This window comes from Myotis nattereri, assembly GCF_964212035.1.
Source record: "Myotis nattereri genome assembly, chromosome: 9".
In the NCBI taxonomy this organism is placed as follows: Eukaryota; Metazoa; Chordata; class Mammalia; order Chiroptera; family Vespertilionidae; genus Myotis; species Myotis nattereri.
The window spans coordinates 19,187,398-19,213,583 of NC_138084.1; the positions used below are offsets into that span (position 1 = coordinate 19,187,398).

Below are 26,186 nucleotides of genomic sequence, written 5' to 3' on the forward strand. Positions count from 1 at the left end.
TCTTGCAAAGAGCAAAAGCAAAAGGTTACAATCCCGTGTGTGGCAAGGAATCGATTATTTAAGGAACAGGAAGGAGGTCAGTGTGGCTGAAGTGGGGGGGCCGGGAGTGGGGGCGGGGGAGCCGCAAGCTTCCTAAGTTGTGTGCGTGGGCGGGCGGGTGGGTAAGGGGGGGATGCCCTGCACACATTTTCCAAAAAGTAGTGCCTCCCATAGGACATATTGAGAAGGTAAAGATGTGTTTGGTTTTTCTGAGCAAAATCTAGAGTCAGTACAAAAACGTGTCCAGAGCCTACTGTGTACCAGTCACTTCACTCAAAACAGAGCTCAGCTTTGTGTTTCTAAACTCTAAGCCCAGGGTCTCCTTGACCCATCAATCTTCTCCTCTTTGCCCCTCCCCGCTCCAAATCTCTGTCCAGTGTGAGCCAGGGGACTCCCAAGACACCCCAGTATAGTCCGGACAGCAGCTGTCCCACTCTCTCCCTCCTGAGCCCACCCTCCAGCAGCTGCTTTTGTCTGAGGAAGAGTAAAAGGAACTATTTAAAGACACAAGGTGGGGGGCGGGGCAACGGAGGCTTAGCCTGGGCTCTGGATGAACAGGGGAGGCCAGAGGGCTGGGGGCCATCCAAATGGGCCTGCAGATGGTTTCCAGGTCTCCAGGGCCGGGCAAGTACTTTGGGACGAAAGATGACCAGCGAATGCATGCTGCTGGGGTCAGGGCAGGAGGCGCGCCCTATGATTGAAAGGTGCCACCTGTCAGATCTTCATGGGAAACCTGAGCCTCCCAGGTCAGGGGAAAGTGTTGTACCAACAGGGCGTAAACAATGCTCTTCGGAGGCCCAAGGCTCTTGAAATGGGGGTGGGGTGGAAGGAGGGTGGAAGGTGGAGGGGGCAGGGACAGAAGCACTGGGGGCTAGAGGCCTCTGGCAGCCAGGAGTGAGGCTGCTCAGCTAGAAGAAGGAGACAGCTCCCAAGGCCCCGGGCAGAGGCCCCCCAGGTAAGAGAAGCCCTGGGCTCCTTTCTCAGGGGCCCCCCTTTATCTGCCAACCCCTCTCCCACATTCCAAGGGCGGATGCCTCCAAGCAGGGCCCCAGAGTTGGAGAAACCCAGGCTTCTTTTGAGATGCCAGAGCTCAGGGACTCAGCCTCTGGGGTGCTGGGCAACCTGAGGTCACCTCCAGAGCAGCCTGCAGGAGGCCACCCACGGGGAGGCCTGCTGGGCAGAGGGGCTCCCTGGTTCAGCTGGGCAGGGCGGCAGACTCTCCAAGCAGCTAGGAGTGGCCTCAGGACCACCGGAAGGCAGATGGGGTGGCCGAGGGTCTGACGGTGTCAGCAGAACCATCAAATGTCATCAACACTATTTGAGGCTTGGAACTGGGGCTCCTGGGTTCTTTTCCTTCGGGTCTGCCAAGAGCAACAGGAAGGGGAGAGGAACTATGTGCAGGGCAGGCATGCTACGAAGGCTTCCTGGGGAAGGAAGGAGGAAAGAAAGTAGAGAGGAAGGAAGGAAAGAGAGAGCTCAACGCCTCAGCCATGTCTGACTGTCCGCCCCCATCAGTGAGAGGCCCCGCACTCTGGGCTGGAGCCGTGGAAGGACACACGGGCTGAGCACCTGGTGGGAGCAGCATCTTTGGCTCAGGCTCCAGCTAGTTGTCAGGAGACCTGGGCTCTAGGTACGGGTTGGCCATTTAATTGTCCTATGACTTTAATCAAGGGACTTCACCTGCCCCAGCTTCAAATTCCTAATGTGTACAAGGGGGCCAATCCCGCCTGTTTCCAAGGGTTAGAGGGAGGAACCAGCAAGGTAACGCAGGGTGTTATGTGAGCTATAAGCTGCTCTAGAGTTGTTCATGCTGGGGGTGGGGTGTTTCTGAGTTTCTTCACTCTTGTCTATTTATGACAAGCCCGGAGGGTGGAAAGCAGAGGTGATGAACACACAGCATGGCTGAGGTGTGTGTGTGTGTGTGTGTGTGTGTGTACACCTGTCCTTCACCTCCGCCACCCTAAGGGTGTAGCACAGGGGTGGGCAAACTTTTTGACTCGAGGGCCACAATGGGTTCTTAAACTGGACCGGAGGGCCGGAACAAAAGCATGGATGGAGTGTTTGTGTGAACTAATACATGTTAACACTGCTGCTGGTGAAGGAGCGGAGGGGAGAGCAAGAGAACCCTCCGCTCTTTCAGCTCCGCGGGCCAGATAGAACAGCCGAGCCGGCCGGATCCGGCCCGCGGGCCGTAGTTTGCCCACGGCTGGTGTAGCATGTAGATGAAGGGAAAGATGGTTGCAGCACTTTGCTATGTCTTAGCCAATTACTACCACACTTTGAGGTCTAAAAAGGGCTGGTTATCAACTGACTGGCCTTCAGTTCTCTTTGCCTTGTCTCACCAACTAAGCGCCCTCATGGCCGGGTCAGGGCCTTAATCTGGTGCATGGCTGGGCGGAGGTCCGCCTACACAGTACCAGCTGATGTGTGCTGAGCCTGCCTTCCCCAGCACGCAGGCTTCAAAGTGCTTCCTGTGCAATGTGTCCTGAACCCTCCACCATCCCTGCGCAACGAGACCTATTTTTACCTCCAAAAACCAAAACACCAGGAGGGCAGGTAGCTTGCTCAAGGTCACACAATCAGTACACAGTGGGAGCTGGGATCCCATCGTAGGAAGACTTTGGAGTCACGAATCTTGACCACCACTCCATACCGCCTTCCAAGCAAGAGCGCAGGGCAGGTCATTCAGACCAGGGTGGGCCATACTTCTGCTAAGCATGGCATTGCTCAAGGAGGTGGTAGTGGTGCCTCAGGAAAAGCAGCAAAAAATAAAAGAAAAAAACCATGGTCAAAGAGGCTTGGGGAGCCCTAGCTGGTTTGGCTTAGTGGATAGAGCATCAGCCTGTGGACTGGAGGGTCCCAGGTTCGATTCCTGTCAAGGGCACATGCCCAGGTTGTGGGCTCAATCCCCAGTGTGGGGCATACAGGAGGCAGCTGATCAAGGATTCTCTTTCATCATTGATGTTTCTATCTCTCTCTCCCTCTTCCTTCCTGTCTGAAATCAATAAAAATATATATCTTTTTTAAAAAGAGGTTTGGGGAAAAGTTAGTTAAATAAAGCTAAGCCAAGGTAAGGTTTCTTCACTATGGAGTATCTAAGTGTTCATGAAGTTGCATATTTTAAAAGGGTAAAGATTAGGTTCTGGAACAACCTTAGTCAGAGACTAAACCCCTCAGCCCTTATTCATGTCTTAGGAGACCCTAATTTCCCACAGAACACAGTTTGGGAAAACTGATCTAGACCCATCATGTCATTACTGGCAGAAACTGAGGCCCAGAGAGGCAAAGGGACTTGCCCAGGTCTCAGAGTGAGTGCCTAGGAGATGGGGGTCAAGGCCAGCTCCATGTGCATTCCATGTCTCGGCTCACTTGTCCCCTCTAATACATGCTGGAGCAGCTGAACCATGAAGGGCTCTGGTGGGAGGGGCAGAACTAGAACAGTGTGAACACCTTTGCCAATTCCACCTGCTTCCTAGGAAACGGCGGGGCACAAGTCCAGGGACCCCAGGACCCTGGTCTGGGGCAGTAAGACCCAGGAACAGAGCCCTGGCCCCCCTCTGCCTGTCCTGCCTCTGTCCCAATTACCCAGGTGCCCTGGGAACTATCACCCAGAACGATGGCACTGTGGAGGGCAGGAGGTATTTTTAGCCAGTGACAGGAGTGTCTACTTTTCTTACTGGCTGAGTCATGCCCTGAACACTATTTGGGGGTTGTTTTCTTTGTAAACAGACCCCTGAGAAGGGCAGGGTGATGAAGGAGGGGGCCCCAAACTCCCCCATCCACCTGTTATTGTAGATCCTAGAGTACATACAGTACTTGAATAGGAAACCCCAAGTTAAGGTGTCATAATCTCCCTCCCCTCACCAAGCCCAGGCAGTTGGAGGATCACATTTCCCTGCAGAGGTTCGAGAGCGTTGTTTCTATTGTTCACCAAAGGAAACTCTTCCATGCCCAGGCTCAACTTTTCCGAGGACCAGAGGCTGGCAGAGCTGGCAGAGGCTGAGATCAGCAGACTCAGGGATCCCCAAACTTCAGGCACTCTTACACCACCTCCCTGATTTAGCTCTATCTGTACCACCTGCTTTCCTGAATGTCTTCCTCTGAACTAACTTATTTGTAAATTCAATAAATGTGTGTGTTTTTTAAGAAACATTATATCACTACTGGAGGCCTGGTGCACAAATTTGTGCACAGATAGGGTCTGGCTGGCCCGTCCCCTGATGGGGGCTCATTGGGCTGGGCCGGGGGAGGGGCGGCTGCGGGCGGTTTGCTAGCTGGCCCCTCCCCCAATAGGGGTGTTGGGGGCCAATTGGGGGCCAGGCTGCTGGGCGGGGGGGGGTGGTTCTGGTTGGGGCTTGGATCAGGATAATTGACTGCTACAATGCACGTCATAGCCACTGGTCATTCTGGTTGTTTCACCGTTTCGTTTGCTGGACTTTTATATATATAGATTGGAAATAGAAGCAGTGGAAACAAAACAGTATTATTAAACCCTATCTAACTGCTCCTTTCTGCTTTGGGCTCTGCGCCTGAGGCTCACTACCACCACTGTTCCAGAATGCTAGTGTGGAATTGTAACCACCCAAGCATCATCCTGTGCACCGAAAGGTTGCTAGTTCGATGCCCGGTCCGGGCACATGCCTGGGTTGTGGGTTCTATACCTGGTCGGGATATGTATGGAAGGCAACCAATGTTTCTCTCTCACATCAATTTATCTCTTTCCTCTCTCTCTCTCTCTCTCTTTTTCTCTCTCTCTTTCCATTCCTCTCTCTAAGTATGTCCTCAAGTGAGGATTAAAAAAAAAGAGGCAAAGATCATTGAAAAGGCATTATGTGACCTAATATTCTTTTGTTGTTGTTGTTAATCCTCACCTGAGGATATTTTTTCCATTGATTTTTAGAGTGGAAAGGGGGAGGGAGAGGAAGAGAGAGAGAGAGAGAGAGAACATCAATGTGAGGGAGGCACATAGATTGGTTGCCTCCCCACATACCCTGCAACCCAGGGATGTATCCTTGACAGAAATTGAACCTGTGACACTTTGGTGCACTGGGTGATTCTCTAACCACTGAGCAACACTGGCCAGGGCATGACCTACTGTTCTTTAAAGCCCAAGCCACAATCTGCAAAAGTAGGTGGACACCACCCAACATTAAGTCAGCGCGGCCCACTCCCCACCTCTCGGGAAGCAGCACTCTGTCCCTTCATTTCACCCCAGGGAAGTGGATTCTCCGGTCACATGTCCAAGTAGGGGGCACCCAGCAGTGAGGCCCAGGCCTCCAGACGCCTGTCCAGCGCTGTCTGCGGGCGGGCTTTCACCTCGTGCAGGATGGGCATGACCAGGCCTGCTTGTCTTCTCTTCCCAGAGATGGAGCAGAAGGAAGGGAAGCCCTCTGAGGATGGGACCACTGACTCCCCAGGGACCCCAGGGACCCCAGGGACGCCGGGAGGTGACACCTCTGCAGGGAAGGCGGCCAAAGGCACCAGCACCGCCACAGAGGGGCCTCCGGAGGGGGCAGGAAAGCAGGAAAGAGCTCCAGCTGAGGGAGGTGCTTCGGCAGAATTCCCGGGGGAAGCCAAGGGGTTGGATGAGGTCAAGGTGGAGTCCAAAGTGGAGGCTGAACTTCCAAAGGAGGACGGTGGGAAGGAAGAGACCAAAGAGGCTCCTCAGGAGATGACGGGTGGGAAAGGGGAGACCAACTCTGAACCCAAGGAGGCCGAGGGACAGGAGGGCACGGCGTTGGCCACTGAGAAGCAGAAGGCTGAGGGGAAAGCGGCCGAGCCCGAATCCGGGGGGAAAGCTGACGTGGAGGACCCGGCCAAGGCTGAGCTGGAGCAGAGCACTGCGGAGCAGGAGGCTGGGGCTGGGGCCAGGGAGGCTGATGCGGAGCAGGAGGCCGGGGCCGGGGCCAGGGCGGCAGATGGGGAGCAGGAGGCCACAGCAGCCTCTCGGGAGGAGGGCGCCAAGACGGAGGAGCCCAAGGTTGAAGCCCAGGCGAAAGCCAGTGCCCCAGAGGCCACATCAGACTCTGAGAAGAAGGCTGCTCTGGAAGACGAGGCCCAGGCTGAGCCACAGGAGAGTGACACGAGGGAGGAGGAGGTGAGTGAGGCAGAGGAGAGGAGGGAGGGGGCCCCACAATGTTCAGGAGTCCTCTGCCCACAGGGAAGCAAGGCCCCTGTGTGTTATTTCCTGGGGAAAGTCCAGTCTTCCTCCCATGGATATCAAGAGCCTGGGGTGGGGGCTGCTGCGCCGTGTCCCAGGTTGCCTTGCAGATCTTTCTGAAGGCCTCACAGAGCCCTGGGCAAGCGCTTGTGCGACTGTGAGCTCACCCAGACCATGTTGGTTCCAGGAGTCAGGCGGTCCCCATGAAGAGCAGGATCAGGGTGTGGAGAGAGCGTCAGAGGAAGGGGCAGGGGTGAGTCCCAGCTCCCCCGAGGAGTGGCCCGAGAGCCCCACAGAGGAGGGTCAAGGCCTCAGCCCAGGTGAGTGAGAGCCAGGAGCCCACAGGCTGCTGCAGGGGTTCTTTTCGGGGGGCGCGCAGGGAGCGGTCATGGTGGACTCACCTCCCTCCCCCTGCTCCTTTCCTGCAGATGGGTTGGGCCCAGACACCGCAGCTTCCGGAGAGACCAGTCCCTCCGCCAGGTAATGCCCAACCCCGGGGCCTGGCTCCAAATCCCTCTAACTCCAGCTCCCCTCACCTGGGCCTGGGCCTCCCCAGCACCTGGCCTTGAGAATTCCAGGGTTCCTGTTATTCAGCCCCTTTCCCAGGGCAGAGCCCAGGAAGCTGAAGAAGCCAGGGCTTGGAGCCCAGGGAGCATCAGCACAGCTGCCCCCTCTCCCCAACCCCCCATCACTGGCCTCTCAGCATCCCTGGCAGGTCTTATTGAGGCCCTCACCTTGCCGCTCAGCATGTTTCCACGGTGCCAAGCACGTTATATAGAGCATGAGCAGAAAGCCCGAGTTTGGACGACTCTGCCACTTACCAGCTGTGTGACCTCGGCCATGTCACTTCGCCTCTTCTCATCTGTGAAGTGGGTGCAGTAACTGCCTCCCTCGTAGGATCAGGGTGAGGCTTATATGGTATAATGTGTACAAAGCGCTGAGCACAGTGCCTGGTGCCCAGCGGGTGCGGGAGGAAAATGTAGTCAGGAGAAGACTCTTCCTTTGTTTTGACCTGAGATCCACCTCTGTGTTACTGTCTTAGAGAAAAATAACTGAATACTCACTGAGCTTGCAGGTAGCTACGTGGCAGGCTCTAAACTCCCCTTCTTACTCAAGCCTCAGAGCCATCTTGTCAGGCAGGTGTGTGCTTGCCCCCATTTTACAGATGAGGAAGCTGGGGCTCAGAGAAGTAACACGAACAGTGCCAAGATCACACAGCAAATAAGAGGCAAAGCCAGGACTCAAACTCAGGTCAGACCTCAGACTTGCCCTGGTTCTGCCCTCACATACGGCCAGACCACACACTCCCCAAGTTAGACTGAGCTTCACTATTCCTTCCAGCCCCTCCCAGTGCTGGGCACAGGAAATGGGTGCCAAGAGTGGGTGCCCCAACTGTCCATGCCCCTTCGGACTGCAAGGACCCCCCACCCCCAGCCTGCTCCCACCCCTTCCCTGTACCCTATACTGGCTGGTCCCCGCCCCTCTTACTGGTCTCTGAACTTTTCTGCGTAGTGAGTCTTCACCCAGCGAGGTGCCCCAGAGTCCCACGGAGCCCCCTCCCTCCCAGGAGAAGAAGAAGGAGAAGGCACCAGAACGCAGGCTGGCAGCCCCGGCCCGGCCCCGGGGGGCCCGGGCACAGAACCGCAAAGCCATCGTGGACAAGTTTGGAGGGTAGGATGCAGGCGAGAAATGGCTGGGCTGGGCTTTCCCAGGATGTGGGTTGGTAGGATGGAGGCCTCAGGGGGTGGGAACAGCCCAGGCCAAGGTGGGAGGGTTGACCAGGGGCTGGGGCTCCTCCCTGATGGCGCTCTTGGTGGCCTCCCACCTCTCTGGCCTGGCCTTCTCCATCCCTCCGCTCACAGGGCAGCCTCCGGCCCCACGGCCCTGTTCCGGAACACGAAGGCAGCCGGGGCAGCCATCGGCAGCGTCAAGAACATGCTCTTGGAGTGGTGCAGGGCCATGACGAGACACTACGAGGTGGGCACGGGCGGGTCCCTTCCCTGGGGCGGCAGTGCTCGGGAGGGCTGCGTGGCCCAGAGCCCAGAGGGTGGGAGTCTCACGGAGGCCGCCCTTCCCGCCGCCCGCAGCACGTGGACATTCAGAACTTCTCGTCAAGCTGGAGCAGCGGCATGGCCTTCTGCGCCCTCATCCACAAGTTCTTCCCCGAGGCCTTTGACTACGCCGAGCTGGACCCCACCAAGCGCCGGCACAACTTCACCTTGGCCTTCTCCACCGCAGAGTAAGCCACAGCCAGGACCCCAGAGGCTCGGTGCCGACGCCTAAGGCCTAAGGCCAGTGCCACACCCACAGGGGTGGGGGAATGTGGCCAGGCATTGGCGTAGCCAACAGTCTTTGATCACCAGAAACGGGTTCAGGACAGAGCAGCGGGCAAAATCCCTGCTTGCCCTGTAGCTTATAGTCAGAGGGAGAGAGATCATAAACACACGCATATGAAATATCATGCCCGGGGGGGGGGGGGGGGGAATAGGTGCCGTAAAGACAGCGCCAGCAGAGGGAGGGGTAGAGAAAGGGGAGGGGTAGAGAAGGGGGGGGGGGGTCGGGCCTGCTGTTCCAGGCAGGGCGGTGGGAGGACTTGGGGTCAGATTCTCTCGGCCACTTGTTGGCTGTGTAATCTTGGACAGGCGCCTTTACCTCTCCGAGCCTCATACTCCGATCTTTAAAATGGGCACGAGGTATCCTCTTCTCCAGGGCTATAGTGAGAATTAAGTAAATAATTGAGTGAAGTCCCTGTAACAGTACCTAACGCACAGAAGACACTTTGCAAGAGCCTTAGCGGCCGCTCCTGTATTGTAGTGAACGAGATCACAGCGGTAAGACAGGCTTCACTTTGGAACCGGGAGGCGGGGTTATTCCTGAGACTCCGGGAGCTGGGTGCCAGGCGTGGCGGTGGGATGGAGCCATGGGTGGTACTAGAAAGGCAGGAAGGGTGTGAGGAACAGAGTGGCCCAAGGAAGAACCTGAGAGCCAGATACCACTGCCGAGTGGGGGACAGGGAGGCACTCGCACCAGCAAAGCACTACAGCCAGACATCTGTGCCCACCGAGGCCTGGACGCTACCTGGTGCCTCAGGACTCCCCAGGCGCTCACGCCAGCAGGGCCTGCTTTCTCCTGTCCCAGGGAGAGGCTTCCGAGCCACCTGGCAGAGACAGGACTGTGCAGAGGGCGTGGCCAGTGAGGGCAACTCTGGGGGCACTTCTATAGCCCGGGACAGGGAAGAAGTCTGCAGATGTTAGCAGCACCGGGGTCTGGGAGGCTGAGCCCTCCGGTCGTGTGCGGGCCTGGCCACCAGCCTGCAGGGAAGCCTGGGACAGCAGCCTCCCCCTCTCCGGGCCTGCGTGTCCCCATCCGCGAAATGAGAGCTTTGGATAGTGATCTGTGCTTTCAGATGGGTGTTTCCCCCTGCAGATTTCTCAAAATAGTAAGTGAATGCCCGACATATAAAACAAATTAAAGGGGAACCTTTTCTGTTGGGGGATTCCAGGAGCTTAATGCCCAACCTCCCTTCCCAAGATGGTCCCTGAAGCACAGGGCGTAGGGCACCCACAGTGCCATGGGAAACCATCGATTTGATGGTCCGGAAGATTCCTTCCAGTTCCACATTATCCCGCCAAGGGAAGGGATGCGTGCCTGGGGGGAGGGGGGCTCAGGGCTCAGAAACACCTTTAAGGATGATGACAAGACTCATGGATGGAGAGGGCTGTCTGCCAGAAGTGCCAAGTGCTCTTCTTGGCTCATTCTGTTCCAGCCTCACAGCATCCCAGAGGGGATACAAGTAGAGATGTTCCGTGACATCCCGGGTGGGACAGGAGGGCTGTGGCAGAACTGGGACTGGGAAGTGAACTCCTAGTCAGGACTGAGGGCTCCAAGTAAGCTCAGAAGGGAGTGAAGCTCCGCCCTGGCCAGGCGTCCCTGGCCTGTGGGGCATGAGGCATCGCCTTGATTCCAAGTCAGGCAGAGCCACAGGAAGGCAGAAGGAGGCTCAGTAATGATGATGGGCTGACAGGAGGCATCAGACAGCAGTGTGAAGGGGAGGATGAGCTAGGGACCATGGAGGATGGAGGATGAGGTGCCGAGTGTGAATCCTGCCTCCTTCCTCCTTAGCTCTGACACTCTCGGCAGCTGACTTAACCACCCTTATGGCTTAGAGTGAAGATTACATGTGCCAACTAGATGGCTCCTGCCAGAGCCGTCACACCTTACCGCCCCATAGAACTCTCCTCTGATTCCTGTGAAGTCCCGACAGAGGGGAGCAGCCAGTGCCGAAGCCCCCACTGGGCTCAGTCAGCTGTGCTGCTGGAGGAGCCTGGCCCCCAGCTCCTGTGTAGGGAGACCCACACCCAGAAGCCGAGGTCACTGCATCGGTTACAGGGAGCCGGTCCCATTCTTCGAAATCCTCCCATCTGCGCTCCTCCCCCAGCACCCAGGCCAGTCCGGCTTGGGTTTCAGCCCAGCTGTCTCAGCCCCAAGGGAGGCTTTCTGCTGGGACCCTGGTTTCTCCTACTGCCAGCACCCACGTGGTTTGGCAGGCTGGGGCTGCGGAGGCCCGGCTTCAGGGCACAGATGCCAGAGGCGTCAGGCCAGCCTGGGGCTGAGTCCCAGCCATCTCACTCACTTCAACCTTGGGCAAATCACCAAAATGCTCTGCGTGTCCAGTTCCTCTTCTGCTGGCTGAGGACGGAGGGGAGGTGTAAATGAGACAGTTCAGGGGGAAACACTTGATAAAGCGCCTGGCCCCTGGTAGCAAGGCCCCAACGGTGGTTAGCTCAGATTATCAGCCTTCGCAAAGCCAGGAGTGGCACGTCGCCCCAAAGAGCAGCTGGGAAGATAGAAAAAGAGGACTAACCTCCATGCAGTCCCTCACACACATCAAACACACCTGCCTCAGGGCCTTTGCACGTGCTATTCTGCTGCCTGGAATCCTCATCCAAGATATGGACATGATTTACTCTCCTTAAGAGACCTTCCCTGAGCACCCTTTTAAAAATACTGTCAACACAGGAACATTCCCTGCCTCCTTCCTGGCCTTATTTTCCTCCACAGCACCTCTCACCACCGGATGAGCCATCTATTTCATGTGTTTGATTACTGTCTATCTTCTGCCACAAGAATGTCAGTTAACATGAGAGCAGGGAAGTTTGGGTTTTGTTCAGTGCTGAACTCCCTCAGCAAATACACGGAGACGGAATGAAGATGGAGATGGCTCAGCTATAAGCCATCATTCTAGCTAGGACTGGGGTTCTGTCCTTGAAACTCTTCTGGAGGGGCTTGGCTTTCCAGGGGACAGATACGGGAGCATGTGGGAGGGGTGGGTTAATGCAGACCTGGAGACCAGAGGGTCCCGTTCCACGTGAGGCCACAGTGCAATGAAAACGTGGGCTCCGGAAGCAGACCAAGCTGAGTGTCAGTTTTGACTCCGTCAGGGCCTCAGCTTCCTCATCTGTACAATGGGATAGTTGGCCTCGATGACTCCCACCTCCAACACACAATTCGTCCCTGCTGGGCTGCCCCCACCCCTTCCCCTAGCTCCCATGTTCTTCACCTTGGCTCTGGTCCTCACCCCACCCCTCCTCTGCCTCTCAGGAAACTGGCCGACTGTGCCCAGCTGCTGGAGGTGGATGACATGGTGCGGCTGGCAGTGCCTGACTCCAAGTGCGTCTATACCTACATCCAGGAGCTGTATCGCTGCCTAGTGCAGAAGGGACTGGTGAAGACCAAGAAGAAATGAGGAGCTGACCGACCCTGTGGGCAGGGCGCCCAGCTGACCAGCCGCGGCCCAAGGCTCCCTTCTGCTCCAGAGACCAGAGAGCCGGGTTGGCAAAGGCAGGTGGTACCAGTCTTAACTGCATTAAAGGCACTTTTGTAAAATCCTGTCTGGCCCTTAGTGCGCCCTCCCTATCCCAGCCAGGAGCCTGTCTCTCTCTGGGATAATGAACCCTGGCTGCCAGGGTTCCTCTGCTGACATTTACTCACCTGACACTATCTTTTCTCATTTTTTTTTAAAGATTTTTAAATTGACTTTTGGAGAGAGAGGAAAGGGGAAGGGGGGGGGTAGAAACAGCGATATGAGAGTGAAATACCGATTGGCTGCCTCCTGCACGCCCATTGGGGGGATCGAGCCTGCAACCAGACATATACCAACTGGGAATCAAACCAGCAACCTTTTGGTATATAGAACGATGCCCAACCGAGCCACACCGGCCAGGGCTGCCACAATCTTTTCTACCAGCATGAACGGCATTTGGGAAAGGACAATGGCCTGGGTCCCACCACTAACCAACTGTGTGACCTTGGGCCAATGAGCTAGCGTCTCTGAACCTATTCACCATCTGATTGTGGACAAAAGAAGTTCAAACCTCATGGAGGCATTGTGAGGGTTAAAGGAAATAATTAAATGAGCAAAAGCCTTGCCTGGTGCCTGTCACATATACGTTCAGTAAGTGGTGGCCAAGAGTTAAAAACAAATCCTACACTTCCGGCCATTGGTGGCACTTCTCCTATCTCTTCCCTCTCTCCACACTTCCCCCGATTAGAGAATTCCAGGGCAGGGCTGGAATAGAAGATGCTCTAGAAATCTCACCCCAAGTAGGCTAGTGGGGCCTACAGTGAGGCCCTTGACTCAAAGATACCCCACATTTCTGTCTCTTAAAAGCAGATGGTTTTCCTGTAACTCAGAACCATCACACCCAGAAGGTTCTCCTTCCGGTTCAGTTAATCCCTCCGACTCTGCCTGAAGTTGTGGCTTGTTTTTGTTTTTCCATTGCTCATTAGAGAGGAACCGCTGAGCTGATGACAATGTCCTGCTAACAGTCCTGTCTGGCTTTATCAGCCACTGGGGAATGCTGTGCTGGTAACAGCCCACGAAAAACACAGAGACAAAAGCCAGCCAGCTTGGCACCGAGGCAGGAGGTGACCTGGCAATCCACTCTGTGCCCTGTGCCGCTGCTGCCTCATCTATGAAATGAGGACACTCCCTGTGGAGGTGATGGTGGCCCTCTGGCCAGGATGGCCTAGTCCCTCGTGGCCCCACAATATTTCGGGTTCCTCCAGGCTTGAGCCCATCAGTTCATGGGAAGTAGGGTCCCACCTTTTATTAGATAGCAGCTAACTCCCCAGCCTCCTCTTCTCCTGATGAAACCGCCCCATCCCCTCAGCGAACACTGACCCAGACTCCACACGTCATCTCAGACTTTAATGGCTGGAAAAACACACAGTTTCCGTGACTCCCTCTTGACTGGAAGCTGAAGGGGAGCTGAAGGGGCCGCTCCTCCCAGCCTGAAGCCTGGCCCCAACCTAACGGGATTGCAAGTGGTTTGGAAACAGTGTAGTCAGATTTCTGGGACAGAGATCAGATTCTTCACTTAGTGTTTCATCAGTGGAAAAGAAAAGGTTTAGCACTTAAATCTGCACAGCCTGGCTGATAATATAATCAACAAATCACCCAACTGCAAGGGACTCCCTTCGATGTGCCCTGCCTCCCGCCTCCACTCCCCCAGATGCCTGGGTCCCTGAGGTTTTCTGGTGGCCTGCCGGGCTCACTTCCTGCCAGCTGGCCTGGAAGGTGATGTTTAAGATGGAGCCACTAGTAGCAGCTGGCCTATGACCCTGCAAACCTTAACTGCCTGGCTCTGGGCACAGAAAGGAAGTAGGAAAGCACACAGCACTACCTTGGGGAGCTGCTCAGGGGATTCGATGACATTATGCGTGAAGCTCTCCGCATAGTGCCAAAAGTGCTTAATTAAGTGATTGGATTGTCATTAACTGGGCCAACCCCCTCAACTGTCCTTTAGGGCACTGAGCCCTGGAAAGGAGTGGAGGCTTCACCAAGGTGCACAGATAGAGAGCAGCGGGTATCCCACGTGTAAGAACAGAGGCAGGAGCAGGTATCTCAGGACACATCCCTTCTATCCAACAACAGACTCCACGGAGACCCACAATTTTTATCTCTTCTCTTTGGGCTTCTCTAACTCAAAATCAGCCCCATAACCCCATGCGTGAACCTGGAACTGGGTCCACACAGACCACACACACAACTAACGGCTAACAACCTAAGAAAGGAACAAACACAGAAAAACTGAGCAGGACATGGGCCACCAAGGGGCTCTGGCCCCAGTCCATGTTGTGTGTCTGCCATCACAGGGACAGGACCCGGTGCAGAGGGCCAGAACCAGAGCTAGGAGGGCCGGGGCTCTCCAAACTGGAGGGTGAACTCTTCGGCTCTGCTGTGGAACTGCTCCGGGTCCAGTGTTAGCAGGTCAGCAAGCTCCAGGCGCACGGGCTCCCCCCGGTCCGGATTATTCACCAGCACGCTGAGGGCCTCCAAGACTGGGGAGAGAGGCCAGAGCAGGACATTGAGGACGGAGAGAAAAATCCTGGGAAGGGTCCGATGGCTGCCCACTCCCAGATCCCCCTGAAACTCCATGCCCACTCCCTGGAGAAGCCCCAAGAAGGTCCCACCTCTCAGGATGACTCCCTAACCAAACTGAATGCCCCTCCCGTTCCCAGCTGACGGTGCCGAAAGCTCTGACTGGTTCTATCAGTGGTTCCCAAACAATGTTCCGTGATGAGATACGTGGGGTGTCTGGGTCCCACTCCCTTTTCAACAAGAACCACTTCGTTTTCGTCTGTTTGATATTAAGGTTCCAAATAAACTTTTATTTGGGAAAAGGGGTTCTGAGGCTAAGGACTGAGAACCACTACTGCCCGGTGGTTGATCCTGCACAGATGCCTTTGGGAACCCGGTGAAGGCAGGGGCCCGTCTCCCCAGGCACATGCACATGCGCACAAACAGGGAGCTCTGAGATAAGAGTGCTTCACGGGTCCCTGAAGGTCATCCGAGGAGCACTCCTCACCCGCCCCCACCCAGGACCCTCCTTGCCGGGGTTAAGAACTGAGATAGTCCAGAGGCAGGAGAGATCGCACATTGACTAGAGCCAGCAGCCACACGTGCTTATCTCGTTTTAAATGAATAAGAATGAACTACAACGAGGAACTCAGTTCCTCAGCCGCACTGGCCACATTTCAAGCGCTCAACAGCCACACTGTGGCTAGTGGCTGTGGAACTGGACAGTGCACACAACGTTCCCATCACTGCAGAAAGACCTGCTGGATGGCGCCGAGCTCGTCAGCCAAGCCCGGCCGCGCATTGTGGGGAGCCGATATAGGGTTAAGCCTCGGACTGACCTGTGGGCAAAGTCACAAACAATTCCCAGCTTAGAGGGCACAGTCCTCTTAGCATAATTAGGCTTGACCTTGTAACACTCCCTAGATCGTATCTGGGAAGCTAATGGGCTGAGGAAGTGCCGGAAGTATAACCATGGTGAAAACAAGTGAAACTCACAAGAACAAAAACAAGTGAAACTCACAAGAACAGTGTAACTTTGGAAACCACTACCTTGTTTACCTCTCACTATAAAATAAAGGCTCAGCTTGCCTTGGGATCTCTCTCTCTGTGGCCTCAGCCAGGCACAGGGAAGATCCACAGAGACTAAGGAAAGCTAGAGAGTTTTGAACGCTGTCTCCGTGTAAAACATTCTTCGCCGACTCCGTCCACACCTTTGGGAACCCCTGAACCCCTGGGGCTGGACCCCAGCAGCGCATCCCAGCGCTGCCGCTGGCCAGCTGAATAGACTCAGTGCCAGGCCTGAGGCAAGTGCTCCACCTCTCGGTGCCTCGGTGTGCCCATCTACTAAATGGGGCTAAGGACAGCACTACCTGGGGGAGCTGCTCAGGGGATTCGATGACATTATGCGTGAAGCTCTCTGCATAGTGCCAAAAGTGCTTAATTAAGCAATTGGATTGTCATTACTGGGCCAACCCCCTCAACTGTCCTTTAGGGCAGTGAGCCCTGGAAAGGAGTAGAGGATTCACCAAGGTGCATAGATAGAGAGCAGCGGCCTTTTTATCCCAAGCCTGTCCCTCGATAGCTCAGCGGCTACTCTCTCCCATGACCCACAGACACGTTGTTGTCACACCTGCCCACGTGTAACAACAGAGGCAGGAGCAGGTATCTCAGGGCACATCCCTTCTATCCAACAACAGACTCCATGGAGGCCCACAATTTTTATCTCTTCTCTTTGGGCTTCTCTAACTCAAAATCAGCCCCATAACCCCTCTCCAGCATGGGCCCCCCTCCCTGGAGGCAGAACCCAGCCCACCTTGGTAGGTCTTGGTAGAAGGCTTCCAGTTCTCATTGCTGATGATGGGCAGGCACACCTGGCCATCAATGCCCACAGTGGGGTGGTAGATCTTGGTCGTGAACGTCACCGTGGGGGGTCTCATTGGATATTCCTCGGGGAAGTTGATGCGCAGGTTGAAGGCCCGGAGGTTGTAAGGCGGCTTCTCCTGTGTAAGAAAAGGAGTGAAGCCCTGTTCCGAGGCAGGGCTGCTCTGAAAGGATCATTTTCCTCCTCGGGCCTTGGTCTGGTTTCCCCCTTCCCTGCCCCCACCCCAGGGTCCAAGGCAGCCTCTACTCCACTCCCAGAAAGAATTATGAATGGCGACAGACGGCACCTGCATTCATTTGGCAACTGAGCCCTGGGTTAGTGGAAGCACAAAAGAACTCTGACCTGGGGGGTCACAAGCCGGATCCTGCTTTTGCTGGGTGATCGGGGCCAGCGCCTCCCATCCCTAGGCCTGTTTCCTCATTTGAAAAGTGGGTAAAGTTTGACTAACTGAGCTCTAAGAACCATCTCATCTTTTTTCTTTTTTCTTTTTGTACAGATAATTAACCGTTCCCCAGATTTATTGAGAAATAATTGGCACACACCATTATATAAGTTTGAGGTGTATAGCCTGAAGATTAGATTTACATATGTTGTGAAATAATTACCATAACAGAACCAGCTAATGCTTATCTTCTCATATAGATACAAGAAAAAGAAAAGAGAAAAGAAAAAACTGTTTCTCCTTGTGATGAGAACTGTTAGGATCTTCTCTCTCTCTCTTTTTTTTTTAATATATTTTTATTGATTTCAGAGAGAAAGGGAGAGGGAGAAAAAGATAGTGATGAGAGAGAATCATTGACTGGCTGCCTCCTGCAAGCCCCACACTGGGGATAGAGCCTACAACCCAGGCATGTGCCCTTGACCGGAATCGAACCTGGGACCCTTCAGTCCGCAGGCCCACGCTCTATCCACTGAGCCAACCCAGTTAGGGCAGCATCTACTCTCTTAAAACAACCTTCCTATAGACCTACAGTAGTGTTAGCTATGATCATCACATTATATATTTCATCTCTAGCATGTATTTACCTTATAACTGGAAATTTGCATTTTTTGACCACTTTCCTTCATCTCTCCCTCCCTCCACCCTCTGCCTCTGATAACCACAGTCTGATCTCTATTTCTGGGAGTTTGGGAGTTTTCTATTTTTACTTATTTTTTTTTAGATTCCTCATTGACATGAGATCATGCAGTATCTTTCTCCGTCTACTTTCAAGGTTCATCCACGTTGTCGCAAATGGTCATCTCAGTTTTAAAGCCTTCCTGAGAATTACGGGAGAGAAGGACTCACGTCCTTGGTTTAGGAGCTGTTAGCAAATACAGGAGAACACCATGGTTGGGGGGGGGATAAAATGGAAAAAGTGAGGAAACCGTAAAACTCAGAGGACTGGGGATGTAAAATGGGCAGCCACTGTGGAAAGCTGTACAGTGGTTCCTCAAAAATTTAACCAGAATTACCATATGATCCAACAGTTCCACTTCTGGGGATATACTCAAAAGCAGTGAAAGCAAGGGCTCAAACAGGTATTTGCACACCCGCGTTCACAGCTGCATTATTCATTGCGTGGAAACAACCCAAATGTCCATCTACGAATGAATGCTTAAGCAAAATGTGGCATGAACATACAGTGGAATATTATTCAACCTTAAAAAGGAAAGGAATTCAGCCTGGCTGGTGTTGCCCAGTGGTTGTCGACCCATGACCGAGGAGGTCACACAGTTCAATTCCCAATCAGGGCACATGCCCGGATTGCAGGATCGGGGGGGGGGGGGGGGGGGGGCGTGCAAGAGCAGCCGATCAATGATTTTCTCTCCCCCCCCCCCCCGTTCCTCTCTGAAATCAATAAAAAACATATTTTAAGAAGGAAGGAAATTCTGACACATGCCACACCATGGGTGAACTCTGAAGACATTATGTTCAGTGAAATATGCTACACAAAAAAAGAACACACTTTGAATGATTCCACTTTTGTGGGAGATCTAAAATAGCCAAATTCATTGATATAAATTAGAAAGTTAGCAGGGACTGGAGGGAAGGAGGAATGGGGAGTTGGAGCCTCATGGGTACGGAGTTTGGGGAAGAGGAAAGCTCTGGAGATGGATGGTGGTGCTGGTTGCACAAGAATGTTTATAGACTCAGTGCCACTGAACTGTAAACATGACAATGGCTAAGATGGTAAATACTGTTATGTGTATTTTATCGTGACTTAAAAGAAAGAAAGAATACAGTGGCTAGAGAGATCGAGGGATGGAAGCTGCTGGGACCCAGTAGGAAATCCTCCAGAGTCTGAGCAACCTGAAGGCTTACCTGAGCACCTACTCTGTGCTGCCCTGTGCTAAGGGCTTGGCACACATTAGGCCGTGTAGCAGGCTGTAGGGGTTGTATGGACTTTGGAGCCACACTGCCTGGGTGTGAATCTTGGCTCTGCTCCTCACTAGCTGCGTGACCTTAGGTAAGTAACTTAACTTCTCTGTGCTTCCATATGGGAGTAAAGTTCATAGGGCTTCTGTGAGGATTAAATGAGTTAACTTATGTACGGACTTAGAACAGGGCCTAGTACATGGCAAGCACTACGTTTGTGTCAACTGTTATAAGTATTATGAAAACTCATGACTATCGGCATCTCCAATTCCATATGAGGAAACTCAAGTTCAATGCACGTAAGTAACTTGCCCAGGCCCACAGTGGCAGGGCTGGGATGGGAACCCAGAGCCGTGGACTCTATTTCCACACATGAGCACTGCGCTACACCCCGAGACAGAAGGAACCCCAGAACTTCGGTGACCCCAGGCCAGGCTGGTGCCAAAGCTCCAGACCTTTCAGAACCTTTGCTACTGAGAAGACAGGACAAGGACAGAATGATATACACATGTAAGCACAGTTACGGTTTTAAGAGAACTCCTCTGCCTTAGCAGAAGGCAAAACAGAAGCCACAGTGGTCCTGGATGTGTCTGAAATAAGAGATGAGGCAACTACCGGGCAGATAAAATGTGTCAGCATTTATGTTCCTGAATAACAAGAAAGGGCTGGGGCCAGGAAGCAGAGACAAGGCGAAGGGTGTGGCCTCACAGAGGGCTGAATGACTTCTGCATCTTATCGGTGAGCTTTGAAATCTGGACAACACTACTCCATGTAATTAGGCACGAACACTGCTGGAGAATGGCCTCCGAAAGAACGCATTCTCCGCCCAACTGACTCATTTTTGTGTCCATTACCTCTGACCCCTTCAGGACACTGATGAAATGCGCTTTCTTTTACCGATGCCACTTGTGTAGATGCCGGCTTCACTGTCCGCCTTGATATAACAAATGTCTGGAGAACACTCTGAGGTTGGCATAATTTGGGGAACTACTCTTTACCCTCGATCAATTGTGGGAAACAGGAAGTTTATAGCTAGCCCCTGACAAAGGTCCAAGAATCTTTCCTTTTCTTAAGAATAAAACCTTACCATTTGCGACAGCTGGGATGAACTAAAGCAGGGGTCCTCAAACTTTTTAAACAGGGGGCCAGTTCACTGTCCCTCAGACCGTTGGAGGGCCGGACTATAGTTTTTAAAAAAAACTATGAACAAATTCCTATGCACACTGCACAGATCTTATTTTGAAGTAAAAAAACAAAACGGAAACAAATACAATATTTATATTTACATGTGGCCCGCGGGCCGTAGTTTGAGGACCCCTGAACTAAAGGGTATCTACCTCAACCTCGGAAGCAATCAATCCAGAGGGAGACCCCTCTACCAATGGCAGAGGCAGTAAAAAAAGGACTCCAAGGCAGGGAAAATTCTTGCCCAGTCCTAACCATCCCTGCCCAGGCCCCTGGCCGAAGTCACCCCAACCCAGGACCAGGGTCCCAGGGACACTCACCGGCAGAAGGAGAGCGTGCCACACCAGGACGTCCGCATCATCGCTGGACAGGTTCCGCAGGTACTGGGGAAGGTCCTTCTGAAGATCCTCCAGCTCCTGAGGGGCGGGGGGGAGGGGGTGGGCAGTTGGCTTCGTCTCCCCTACTTCAGCCACCTCCACCTGCCCCAGCACAAGCTGTCCCAAGTCCCGAACGGGGCAGAAGCCGGCAAAGTCAGAGCTCCCATTTAGTGAGCACTTAGTATGTGCCAGGCCGGTGCTACGTGCTTTCAGTGACAGCCCGTGTTAGCCTCATACAGCTCTGGAGGTGCCAGGGGAAGGGAAAATTAAGGTCACTGCTTCCAGATGTTAGAACTTGGGCGTCAACTCTCTTAGGAGTCGTTTCTCCTAAAACCAAGGCACTTAACCTCCATCCTCTAGTCCAGTGTGGTTCTCGCGGCCCTTTAATGCAGTTCCTGTTATTAAAGGACCCCCAACCATAAAATGATTTTCGTTGCTACTTCATAAATGTAACTTTGCTACTGTTATGAATCGTAATGTAAATATCTGCTATGCAGGATGTATTTTCATTGTTACAAATTGAACATAATTAAAGCATAGTGATTAATCACAAAAACAATATGTAATTATATGTGTTTTCCGATGGTCTTAGGAAAAGGGTTGTTCGACCCCCAAAGGGGCCGCGACCCACAGGTTGAGAACCGCTGCTCTAGTCCTTTTCCTAGAGAGTCACAAGACCCCAATACCCTCCCTCCCTCTGGCCCTGCCTAGCATCCACTCGTGTCCAGCGTGACAGTGTGTCCTTTCATGCTCACAGCAGCAGAGACATCACCCTGTAACTGGCAGACTCCTCCATCCCAGGGTGAGGGAGGAAGGTGACTCAGACCATAGCAAAGCAGGAGTCTACATGCCATGCAGAGAAACAAGGGACAGGAGTGACTCACCTTCCTAGCAACGTGGCCCAGTCACCTGGACATCCCTGAATTCTCCCAGCAGCCCTTCCTGGGCATCCTCTGCTAACACCTGACTAAGACAGGGCCCAGTCCTCAAGAACTTCACTGGAGCAAGGGAGGACCCAGGGGTGTGGTGAGGTGGACAGTAACGGGGAAGCAGAGGAGGGGACAGCAGGAAGGCTTTGCAGAAGGTGACACTGAGCTGGGTCATGGGGAATTAAAGGAGCCCATCCTGCAGAGAAGGGGAGAGGCACCAAGGCAGAGGGCCCAGTCAGAGCAAATGTGCACAGTGTGTCTCCTGCAAGGTTAACGGTTACCACGGTCAAGTGCAATGGGAAACACTGGGCTAAGCAGATTTCTCTACGGCAGGACTTCCCAAGTCTTTGATATGTTATTGTGTGTCATGAACCTCCAAGATGTGAGCCCACGACATACAGTGCTTCTCAATCTTATCTGACCAAGGAGCCCCCTCCCTTTCGGGATTCATCCTGTGGGACAACAGACCTTTGGTGAGGGGAACAATTTAAAGATTAAAAGACATTCAAGGGCAGGTCGTATCCTCTGGAACACAGAATGGAGGATGCTACTGGCACTTAGTGGGCAGAGGCCAGGGATGCTCATTAACATCCTACAAAATATTATCTAGCCCACAATGTCAATGTGGCAAGGCTGAGACAGACCCTGGTATAAACAAAAGCAGAGAGAAAGCTTCCCACAGCCCCTCCACGAGGAGGGGTCCCTTAGCACTGTGGACCAGCTGAACTTCATCTGCCCCCCGATATATAAACACACCCGTTCCCCACTTCCTAGGTTTCAGCCCATATTCCATCTCTGTTCATGCCAACAAACTACTTCTGTCCAAAGTATCTGACCCTCATTTATCATTTACCCCAAACCAGAAGCATCCGCTATCCAAGTCCTAGTTCCAATATAATCTGTGACTCTTTGGAAACAATGAAGGCCAAGGTTGAACAGAGAAGCTGTGGGATAGACATTTCCTTGAACACTCTTCTAGGTGAGTTCTGCCAAAACTTTCCCCAAGCCCGAGAATGTGGAAACCCAAGCAAGGATGCACAGCTCTTTCCTGAGGCCTGTAAGGAAATTACCAGACTCAGAGGAACAGAAAATGAAAGCAGAGAGGCCCCTGAAAAGAAGCTGCGGGTTGGAGCCCCATCCACCTGGACTCAAATCCCAGCCCTTCCACTCCCTACTGGATGACCCTGACAACCAAGTGATTCTGAGCCTCAATTTCCTCATCTGTAAAATGGGGGAAGTGGCAATTAGATGAAATGACTAATGTGTAAACTGCTTGGCACCCAATGGTGCCAGTGGGGTAAATACCAAATACAGCTCCTAGCTCGGCTGGAAGACCCTCTGCCCAACCTTGAGATCTCAGTTCTGGGCTGTGTCTGCTCCAGATGCCCCACTCTGGGACCGCCTTCCTCTCAACGGCTGAGGGTAGCAAGCACCACCACCACCACCACCACCACCCCCTCCACCCCACCCCCACCCCCCGTGACCCTCCTCAAGCCTGTCCCCCACTCTGCACATTCGAGGGGCACTTCTGAGAAGGGCAAAGTCTGGGGGATGTCAGACCCACTTCACCAGGATTGCTCTTCCTTCCCCTTCTATCTCCTGGCTCCACCCAGTCCTGAAAACACCCTGGGATTCCCCACCTCCTGGGGGAAATCCTCTGTTCTCCATCCTTCCAGACCTCATTTCAAATTGTGTCCCCGACTGGAAAGATTTTTGCTCATCTCTGCACAGGAACCAGCACATAGTAGGCATTCCACATTTGTAGAACGAATGAATGCACACTCTTACCCTCCAGGACACCTTCCAGGTCCGCTTTGATAGCTTTTCCTCCTGAAAATACCCAGGGAACTTTGTTCCCAACGTCTACTCGGCACTCCCAACTTCTACTCAGCACCCCCCACATCTCGGGACTCTAGTGAGGTAGGTACCAAATTAGGAGGCGGGTCCCGGGCTATTCCAAGACAAGGACCTTGTCCTGGTTATATCTCCGTTCAAGCCCACCCCACCCCATCCCACCCCACCCCCACCCCCACCCGGCTCCTGGAACCCTTCAGCACCTGAGACGCAAACACCCGTTATCACAAGTTTCTGGCAGGTGAAAAGAAACTGAAACCAGTTTGCGGAGAGCCAGCTAATCCCCATCTTCGTTTCGGCTCACGGAGCCGGCGGCACGAAATATCCTTCCGCTCCCAGACCTCCAGCACCGACCCCTCTCGCAGCCCCTTCCTCCACTGGGAGGGGCGGGGTACAGGGTTCAGCAGCCCGGGAACCTGCACGAACAGGTGCGCGCGGGAAGCCCGGGGAGGGACGGCGGGCAGAGGGGCTGGGGGCGGCGAGGGGAGCCGTGAGAAGGGGCCACCGACGTGCGCTTACCTTCGCCACCCGCTTGCACGCCGTCATCTCGGGACCGCGTCTGGGCTCCGGTGACTGCAGCGACAGTGACTCCGAGGCCCCCGCCTCCGGAAGCCCCGCCCACGCTCCGCTCTCGCGCGCGCCCCGCGCAGGCCGGGGGACCGTAGGAACTTGCTCCCCGCCGACTCCGCTGATAACGGGAGGCCGCCGAGGGCAGGAGACGGCCGGCCCGGGCCCGGGCGCGGTGGGCTGGATCCCTGGAACTCGCGCCCTTTGTCCGGAGAGCGGCGGGCCTGGGAGCGCGCGGCGTGACTAGACCCCGGCGTCCCACTGGGGGGCGCCGTGCACCAGGCGGCGAGCGCTCCGGGGCGCGGGGCTGGGGTCCGCCCATCCGGGTCCTGGTTCCACTCCGCTGCCGGACGCCGCGCCCGGGCTCCCCCAGCTCCCCGCCGCTCCAAACACATACTCGCCCCAAGTCTTTGCAAGGTGCTGGTTCTGCAAACGCAGCTCCCGGCAGCTCGCTCGGCGGCCTCCACCCTCAAACCGCTGCCCCGAGCCCCCCTAGCGAATTTTTGGAGCCCCCTGGACTCGTCATTTCCCTCTTCTGGGCCCCTTGCCCCATCTCTAAAAAGGGGTGGGGCACAGCGTGCACTATATGCCCTCCAAAGGCCCTGCCCAGGCAGTTGAGATCCTTTGTGCGGTCTAGCCTGCGATGGCGCAACTGAGGGTCGGTTCTCGCTGGTGACGGCGTGGTGAAGAGCGCCGCAAGGGGCGCTGTTGGAGCCATTCGCTCTTGCTTTGGGTCCTTTATTAGATTTAATATTTAGTTAAGTGCCTGCTATGTGTCGATTGGGAAAACAGTGGGTGGGGGCGGCCCCAAGACGGACTTCAGGAACCTCCCTTATTTTACCACCGATCTATTACAACCTGCGGGCCTACTGTGTGCCTCCCCAAGGGGCCGGGGGCGTTAAGAGCAGAGACCCATTCCCAGCCTGGAGCTGACGCCACCTTAGAAGAGCAGTCTCTGGGCACGGAGCAGCATCTGGGGAAGAATGCCCTAGTAATAATGAGACCCCTTGGGAGGATTGAACCCACTTTCCTTGCCCCCACCGCTTACAGTCCAGCTGAGGAGGAAATGAGCATGCTTTGAACTCCTATTTTGAGTTCTGTGCCCACCACCTCACGGGGTTTTTATCTAAGTGCCTTGGAACCGAATTGCTTTTCTGGGCAGATGTACGATGTATTTGCAGAACGATTAATTGTTCGATTCAGTAAACTTTAACTCGGCTTCCTCTACATGCCAGAAATGAATTGGACACTGGCCACAATCTAGGTAGAGATGAGGGAACCCGGGCGTTTCACCCTACCTCTGGTCATTCGTCTCAGTTAACATGCATTTACTACTGAGTGTCGCAGGGCCCTGACCTTTAGGGAACAGCGTGAGGAGAAAGTGGGGTCCTTGCCCTTGAGGGAAAGAATTCGGCCCCTGCGTTTTTAATGCAAAGTGGTACGCGGGAGGATATAGGGAGCCACCTTGTGCTGCGGGAGCCTGGAGTAGGGGTCACCTGATGCAACCTCAGAGAGGGGCAAGGTTTCCTGGAAGACATAAAAACCCAAGTGCATTGCAACACATGGGGAGTTCGCTAGAGTAAGAACATGGGATTGAGTGTGTTCCCAGAAGAGAGAACAGAGTGAGAAGAGGTGTGGTCACAGGGCCTGTGGAAACTGAAAGCAGTTCCATAATGTGGAGCAAAGTCTGTCCAACGTTCTGCGGCGCGCCTTCCTTCTCATCCAGAAACCCCACATCCCCAAAGTGAATTGAATTTAGTCATGGATCTAACCCAGCCGCCCATCCTGGGATGGACTCTAACCGCCCATACAGCTGGGAGGCCCACGTGCATGGCCTTGTCCTTACACAATGCAGACCTGTGTGTGTGTGTGTGTGTGCCAGAAAGAGCTCCAAGGAGAACCTGGATTCTAGTCCCACCTGGGCCCCCAGTGCAGCATGGCCTAGGGTGGGCTGTGGAACCTCCCACCTCCTTCCCAGGACCACAGTGAGGCTAAGCTCACAGAAGTGGAGGAACTTTGAAAATTATAACTCCCAGGTACAAATAATCAGGATTCAATCCCAGCTTGACTATTATCTGAAAAACCTTGGGCAAATTACTTAGCCTATCTGTGCCTCCATTTCCTTATCTGTAAAATGGGGCTCTTAACAATGGGTGTAAGGAGTAATGAATTGATATTTGGACAATAAGTGATTGTATAATCATCTATAATAATAAAAGGGTAATAATAATCTAGTAGTAATAAAAGGGTAATAAACCGGATGTCCTTCTGGACGAAGCCGGAGGCCGGAGGGAAGCCCGGGTCCCAGCTGCCCGAGGGAAGCCGGTGCCGGCAGCCAGGGGAAGGAAGGCCTACTCTTGCATAAATTTCGTGCATCAGGCCTTTAGTAATACAATATTCACCTTCATATGCCTGCAGCATGTCTGGAAGATACAAGATCTTGTGATGGCCCCTGGGGAGGGTAACTAGGTG

At 54.0% G+C, this 26,186-nt stretch overlaps 2 protein-coding genes across 4 annotated transcripts; one reads left to right on the plus strand and one right to left on the minus strand.

The window, feature by feature from the left end:
- Positions 1-896: 896 nt before the first annotated feature.
- Positions 897-12,225, plus strand: SMTNL1 (smoothelin like 1). Of its 3 annotated transcripts, XM_081099953.1 has the most exons (8): positions 897-994; positions 5,403-6,136; positions 6,387-6,519; positions 6,628-6,679; positions 7,712-7,870; positions 8,062-8,176; positions 8,287-8,438; positions 11,801-12,225. In XM_081099953.1, the coding sequence occupies exons 2-8, from the start codon at positions 5,405-5,407 to the stop codon at positions 11,943-11,945; spliced, it is 1,488 nt and encodes a 495-aa protein (XP_080956079.1). In that variant the 5' UTR covers positions 897-994; positions 5,403-5,404; the 3' UTR covers positions 11,946-12,225. The 3 variants fall into 3 exon arrangements, with proteins under 3 accessions (XP_080956079.1, XP_080956078.1, XP_080956080.1); XM_081099952.1 differs by lacking the exon at positions 897-994 and having other exon boundaries at positions 4,705-6,136; XM_081099954.1 differs by lacking the exon at positions 897-994 and having other exon boundaries at positions 5,159-6,136; positions 11,892-12,082.
- Positions 12,226-13,396: 1,171 nt separating this feature from the next.
- UBE2L6 (ubiquitin conjugating enzyme E2 L6) lies at positions 13,397-23,974 on the minus strand. The gene is made up of 4 exons (XM_081100044.1): positions 23,667-23,974; positions 20,308-20,403; positions 16,375-16,561; positions 13,397-14,542 (listed from the first exon to the last, which is right to left on the minus strand). The coding sequence occupies exons 1-4, from the start codon at positions 23,691-23,693 to the stop codon at positions 14,391-14,393; spliced, it is 462 nt and encodes a 153-aa protein (XP_080956170.1). The 5' UTR covers positions 23,694-23,974; the 3' UTR covers positions 13,397-14,390.
- Positions 23,975-26,186: the final 2,212 nt, after the last annotated feature.

Excerpts from the sequence above, each read along its gene's own strand:
- SMTNL1 (XM_081099952.1), top strand. The coding sequence starts at position 5,366 with ATGGGCATGACCAGGCCTGCTTGTCTTCTCTTCCCAGAGATGGAGCAG. Across the intron at positions 6,520-6,627 it reads GGGTCAAGGCCTCAGCCCAG|ATGGGTTGGGCCCAGACACC; the intron begins GTGAGTGAGAGC and ends CCTTTCCTGCAG. Across the intron at positions 8,177-8,286 it reads CCATGACGAGACACTACGAG|CACGTGGACATTCAGAACTT; the intron begins GTGGGCACGGGC and ends CGCCGCCCGCAG.
- UBE2L6 (XM_081100044.1), bottom strand. The coding sequence starts at position 23,693 with ATGACGGCGTGCAAGCGGGTGGCGAAG. Across the intron at positions 16,562-20,307 it reads GGCACGCTCTCCTTCTGCCG|GAGAAGCCGCCTTACAACCT; the intron begins GTGAGTGTCCCT and ends TTTCTTACACAG. Across the intron at positions 14,543-16,374 it reads TTCTACCAAGACCTACCAAG|TCTTGGAGGCCCTCAGCGTG; the intron begins GTGGGCTGGGTT and ends CTCTCTCCCCAG.